We start from the raw sequence: 6630 nt of genomic DNA on the forward strand, positions 1-6630 counted from the left end.
ACAAAACCCTAAAATTTGCTATGAAGTGGGTCTATTTCTATAAATTCAAAGTTGATGGAATTATGTGTAAAGTGAATGGTATTGATATCTCTTGTGTTGTTTAATGTTTATTTATGATTAATTATTGATAATGGATTAATTAAGGGTGGTAAACCTTATGGGTTCAGTATTGGTGATTTTGGCTATGGCTTTGGATTATGGTAAGAAGGCTTGAACTCTCTTTATTGAATTGATTGTTGTTGGTAGGTTGGATCCAGAAGTGTTATATCTTATTCTTTTGTAGTATTATTGTGAATTGTAACCATGAAGGCATTGGTGAAGTTGTTGTATAATGTGGGAATAATGCATTGTTGTGAATTGATGCCACGAAGGGCATTATATGAGTGTTATTACATTGTTGTATTATTATACACATATGAGGCTATATGTAAAGTCCTATATGAAGCTATATGTAAAGTTTGTGTGAAGCTATAATGTGAAGATGTTCTAATGGTATTAATGTGATATTGTATAAAGTGGTATTATGCTAATGTGAAAGCATGTTTCTCTTGAAATGGTGATATGTGGTGATAATGGACTATGATGAGTCTCTATAAGATGATGTTGTAGCTCATATGCTAGACTTGTCCCAATTGAAGGAGGTGACCCAAATTTGGTACACTCAATGGAAGGCAAATAAGCCGGAAGAAGCGGTAACTATAGAATGTGAGGAGTTTAAGGAAGCATTCTTGGGTAAGTACATTCCCCTAGAGAAGAGGGAGTGCAAAATTGAGGAGTTCATTAATCTTAGGAAAGGTAATATGAGTGTGGAGGAGTATTCTTGGAAGTTCTCTATGTTGTCTAGGTATGCTCCATGTTTGGTGCCTATCTCTTGAGAGGAGATGAGTAAGTTTATCACCGGTGTATCCGACTTGGTGAAAGAAGAGTGTCGTATGCCAATGCTCATTGGTGACATGAACATCTCAAGGCTTGTTGTGTATGAGCAATCTATTAAGGAGTCCAAGATGACTAGGGTTAGGAAAGATTTAAAAAGGTGTAGGTATGAGGATCAAGGACAACCTAGGTTTAAGAAGAGGGCTCTAAATCAAGATTTATCAAGTACTCCTAAGGTTAACCATGAAGGAGGTGGTGGTTCTCAAATTGCTAAGCCTACTTGTTCCACTTGTGGAAAGAAGCATTTTAGGAAGTGTATATTCGGCTCTAGTGGTTAGGTTGTGGGAAAAATGATCACAAGGTGAGAGATTGTCCTAATATTGTGGCTAAAGGAATGAATGCTCGGCAAGCTCCGTAAAGTGGTCCTAGTGTTGATGGTCAAGCAATGAATCATTTCTATGCTCTCCAAGCTAACAAGGAAGCAAATGCGGATGAAGGTGCCGGTAAGTCATAATTTCTAGTTTTGTTATGGTTTAGATGGGTTTTCTCCTATGTGGGGGATGGTATGTTGAATGATGAGTTGAGGTGAGTTTGGATATTCTTTTTCCTTCTTCTATTCCTAATCGAGTTTGAGTCATAGAATTGTAGAAGCATGATGCATGGTTTTTGGAGTCTTGTGTGAAAAAAATGAGTTTCTATATTTATCCTTATAATGATGCATGCTTTAAATTGAGTTCTTGATTTAAATGAGAAAATCAGTTTCATGATAGTTGTTCTCCTTATATGCATAAATTAGGAAGTTGCTAAAAGTTGTTAGAGTTGATTAGTTGAGCATACTTATGTGTATTCTTGATGTAGCATGATTGTGTTTTAATAAGATAATTGCATATTGTGTTCTTTGATGTTGTTATGAGCATGAGGTGCTATGGAGAAGGAAGTTCCTCCAAATGAATGAGAAATGGAAAAAAAAAAAGTGTTAGAGGCATGTTGAGTTGTAGGTGTGATTCCTACTTCCATAAATTTGAATGAAGTTGTGTTGTAATGGCTTGTTATGTGGAGTTGATGTTTCCTCCTTGATGAGTGCTTTCATATTGATATTGTATGATTGTTGTGGGCTGCTAGTCTTGAGTCATTACCCTTAATGTTTTAAAGTGTCATTCGAGGACGAATATTCCCAAGTGGGGTATATTGTAACACCTCTCAAAATGAAGTAGGATAAAGTAGAGCCTCACATGGGTCCTATGCATTAATAACTTGTTAAAATAATGAAGAATAGCATTTTTAGTCAGTTTTAAAGAGTTTGGAAGTCAAACGTCAAGGGACGCCCAAGACGTTCGGAAACTAGTCTTTTACGTGTTGGTGTGTTCTAGTATGTTGTTCATGTTTTTTATGGGTTGTTTGGAGTCTAAAATCAGTGGAGGTGACCCTAGTGTGTTAATAAATGTTCTTTAGGGTCAAAACGTTCGGGTACGACTCCCCGATACCACCCTAAGGGTCCCCCGAGGAGGACCCCAACCCTTGGCCAAGCAAACTTCCAATGCAGCTTGAAGTTGTTATTGGAGGGAGTGGCTCCGCGTCGCGGACCTGCTCCATTGATAGCATCCATGTAAGCTCTACTACATTTAAGGACAAGGATGAAGCTTTAAAAACTCCAAGGAGGCCCATAACAAGATCTCAAACCAAGGAGTTCAATGATAAGCTCAATGGGCTTCCATCGCTGATCCAAAGGTGTCTTATTGGGGAAGAAGAGCTCAAGCCCAAGGGAGAGAAATTGTCCAAATGCTACAATTATTTGGTGGCCCAAATTCAAGCCCAAGATGAGGAATTTTAAGGTCCAATTTCGTGCAAATAAGGTCAAGAAGAGTCCAAGAATCAGCCACAACAAGAGTTGCTTTCTGCCCAAGTTTTGAGAGAAGACTAGTCAAACTTTCCAAGATTGTCAAGATTCTTTTCCTAGTTGGGATTTACCTTAGTTATTTATTTATATATAGGTTATTAATATTTTCCTTAGTCTATTTATGGTCTCCTAAGTACCATTTAATGCTTTCCTAGAAGTACTAAATTTGTTCCTAGTTAGGTTACTTTATTTCCTTTCTAGAGTAGGATTCCTTGTAATTGTTTTTTTTAGGGTTTGGCTTCTTGGACGTTTTTCCCTTCTCCTATATATAGGAGTCCTTTTCATTCATTAAAGACAATTAAGATTGATATTAATAATATTTAAGAGAGTTCTTTGAACCTTTGTGACTTGTTCTTTGAGAATTTATCTTTAAACCTTTACTAGTTTCATAGTTTAAGGTATAAAGTAATTTCTTCTTGTGATATCTTTGGTTTCTTTTTGGTATTCTTTAGAAGGTGATTAGTTTCTAGATACTAATTATTGTCTTTATTTACTCATAAAGAGGTCAAGATCCAAATCTATCGTTTTGATTCGTTTTCTCAAGTAAAGGCGTTAGATTTCTTCCATAAATCTATATGTTGTTACTTGGATCTTTTCAAGGCCTTAGAACATCTAATCCTTGGAAATTCTTGGATCTTTCCTTTGAATTTCCCATATCTTTAGTTAGGTTTTTTTGTTTCTTTTCTTTTGTGCTTCCGCATTCTAATATTCAATTCTCTAATTGTGATCTCCTTAACCTTGCTGTTATAAAGTGGTATCAGAGCTGTTTTATCAAGATTCCGTTCTTGATAAATCTTGGGATTTCTTCTTATATTAGAGCAAAAAATAAATTAATAAAATATTGTAGCGTGAACAGTAGCGTGAACAAAAAAAAACAAAAAAAATACTATAGCGTGAACCGTAGCGTGAACAAAAAAAAGTTATAACTTGCTCTCTAAGAAATCTGATTACTTGTCCTCCAAGAAAGTTGATTACTTGATACCCAAGAAAGCTTATTAGTTGCTATTCAAGAAATCTTATTACTTGCTCTCCAAGTTTTGCATTAATTTCTTTCCAAGCAACAAGGTAGCAAGAAGAGGGGATTGTAGATCTTTAAGAATAAGAGGAATTTTTTTTATTGTTCTTATAATTCTAAAATAAGTTCCTTTTTATTCGTGTTTTGTTTCAACTAAATCCTACTTGTTCTAGGACTAGTTCTTTACTTTCTTTTGTACCCCAAGATTCCATACTTTATTACTACGAACTTGATACACGTATTGGTTTAATTATAAATCTACAAAGTATTCTCGTTCAAAGGTTATTTTGAGTGGAAAAAGGCAAGTGTGGGTGAGTTAAAAAGAGGGTAAAAGCCATATTAAAAGTGTGATACTTGATCTTTTTTTTTTTTTTTTAGATGTCTAATTCAGGTGGTGATGAGGAAAGGGCTCGTTTAGAAGCCGAGGTCAAAGGAAGGAACGACTTCACCCTTCAAGCTATGCACCAACAATTTGAGAGATGGACCCTTCAATTTCAAGAGATGAGGGATATGATTATCGAGCAGAATGACACCATAGCTGCAATTAGGAGGGAGAATAATGTTGTACCCCCAAATAATGTTAGACCCCAAGTTAGAAGGAATGTACCCCATATCCCTTTTGTAAATCCTGAATATGATAATGATGATTTTGATGTTGAATTTAATCTAGAAAGAAGAGATAGGAGGGGACAAAGAGGTAGAGTAGAAAACGATAATATAAATAGTATAAAGATGAAGATGCCATCTTTCAAGGGGACAAGGGATCCAGATATGCCAGCTTTCAAGGGGACAAGGGATCCAGACTTATACCTTGATTGGGAGAGACGAGTTGAAGCCATCTTTGATTGCCATAACTACTCTGAGGGTAAGAAAGTTAAACTTGCTGTTGTTGAGTTTTCTGATTATGCTGCTTCTTGGTGGAAAAAGCTTGCTAGGGACAGATTGCAAGAGGAGCTACCACCTATTGCTACGTGGGCAGAGATGAAGAGGGTAATGAGAAAGCGATTTATTCCATCATACTTCCAAAGAGATCTACAATCTCGCCTTCAACGCTTGAAGCAAGGCTCCATGTCGGTGGATGAGTACTTCAAAAGCATGGATATGGCTATGATCCAAGCTAACTGCATGGAGGAAGAAGAGGCTACAATAGCTAGATTTTTAAATGGTTTAAATACAGAAATAGCTAATGTAGTAGAGATACAACAATATGTAACTTTAGATGAGTTAGTTGATTTGTCTGTAAAAGTTGAAAAACAAATTGAGAAAAAGCAGCAAAATAACTCATGGAGAAGTCGACCAAACACTATCTCTAAGAAGCCATGGTCAACTCAAGAGGGGAAAGCTCCTTCCAAACCTCAAGATGATAGAGGTAAAGGTAAAGTTGAGGAGGGAGGTAAAACCTTTAATCCTAAATCTTCTAAACCTTCAAGTTCTATTCAATGTCACAAATGTCATGGAAGGGGGCATATGATGCATGAATGTCCAAGTAGAAGAAACATCCTACTTAGAGAGAATGGAGAATATGAGAGTGAAAAAAGTGAGGGGGAAGAAGAAGAGAGAGAAGGTGTAAGTGAGGAAGATGATTTGGAATTGCCTAATGATGGTATAATTGGGGTGGTTAGGAGAATTATGACTATCAATTTGGGTAGTGTTGATGAAGGGCAGAGAGAGAATTTGTTTCATACTAGGTGTGGGATAAAAGGGAAGACTTATTCTATGATTATTGATGGGGGAAGTTGTGCAAACGTGGTGAGTTCATACTTGGTGGATAAACTAGGAATTGCATGCATGAAGCGCCCTACCCCATATAGGCTCCAATGGTTGAATGATTGTGGAGAAGTAAAAGTAAACAAACAATGCATGATTTCATTCAATGTTGGTAGGTATGAAGATGAAATTCTTTGTGATGTAGTTCCAATGCAAGCATGTCATGTTTTACTTGGCCGACCTTGGCAGTATGATAGGGATACTACTCATCATGGGAGAAAGAATAGGTATAGTCTTCTGCATAATGGTAAGAAGTATACTCTTGCACCATTATCTCCTTCTCAAGTGTTTGAAGATCAAAAACGATTGAGGGAAACAATGGGAAAACAAAAGGGAGAGGTAAAAAGTGAGCTTGAGGGAAAACAAAAAGGCCAAGAGATAGAAAAAAAGAGAGATGGCCGAGAGAAAGAGAGAGAGGGCAGCGATCTAAGTAAAGAGGTAAAAGAGGGTGTGAGTAAAAAAATAAAATGTTTTGGTGAGAGGAAAACGGCTAAGGAAAAGAAAAATGAGAGCCTTTATATAAAAGCCAAAGAGTGTTTGAATGCTAGGAGAGAGGGACTGCCCATAATACTACTTACTTACAAAGAAGTATTGATTAATTTTGAACAACTAACTCCTTCTTTGCCAAATAGTGTTTCTTCTCTTTTGCAGAATTTTGAAGATGTTTTTCCTGATGACACTCCAAAGGGATTGCCACCTTTGAGAGGGATTGAGCACCAAATAGACTTTGTGCCTGGGTCTCAACTTCCTAATAGGCCTGCCTATAGGAGCAATCCTGAAGAGACCAAAGAATTACAAAGGCAAGTTGAAGAATTGCTTGAAAAGGGATTTGTTCGAGAGAGTATGAGCCCATGCTCTGTTCCAGTCATATTAGTCCCCAAAAAGGATGGAACATGGAGGATGTGTGTAGATTGTCGAGCCATCAACAAGATAACGGTAAAGTATCGCCATCCTATCCCTCGTCTTGATGACATGTTGGACCAACTGTATGGTTCCAAAATCTTTTCTAAAAGAACTTTAGGGAACATATTGAGGGCTGTTTTGAAAGGAAAGTTGACTTCTTGGGAAGATTACTTAC

General features: G+C 36.8%; 1 protein-coding gene across 1 annotated transcript in view; it reads left to right on the forward strand.

Annotated features, from left to right (window-relative positions):
• The first annotated feature begins 1318 nt into the window (after nt 1-1318).
• The window catches only part of LOC102594328 (uncharacterized), an 8358-nt gene continuing 3046 nt past the window's right edge, over nt 1319-6630 (forward strand). The window contains exons 1-3 of the mRNA XM_006366891.1: nt 1319-1376; nt 4177-5749; nt 6200-6454. Coding sequence (XP_006366953.1) covers nt 1319-1376; nt 4177-5749; nt 6200-6454 — 1886 coding nt within the window. The remainder of the gene's footprint in view (nt 1377-4176; nt 5750-6199; nt 6455-6630) is intronic.

This window comes from Solanum tuberosum, unplaced genomic scaffold (genome assembly GCF_000226075.1).
Source record: "Solanum tuberosum cultivar DM 1-3 516 R44 unplaced genomic scaffold, SolTub_3.0 scf00701, whole genome shotgun sequence".
Classification (NCBI taxonomy): Eukaryota; Viridiplantae; Streptophyta; class Magnoliopsida; order Solanales; family Solanaceae; genus Solanum; species Solanum tuberosum.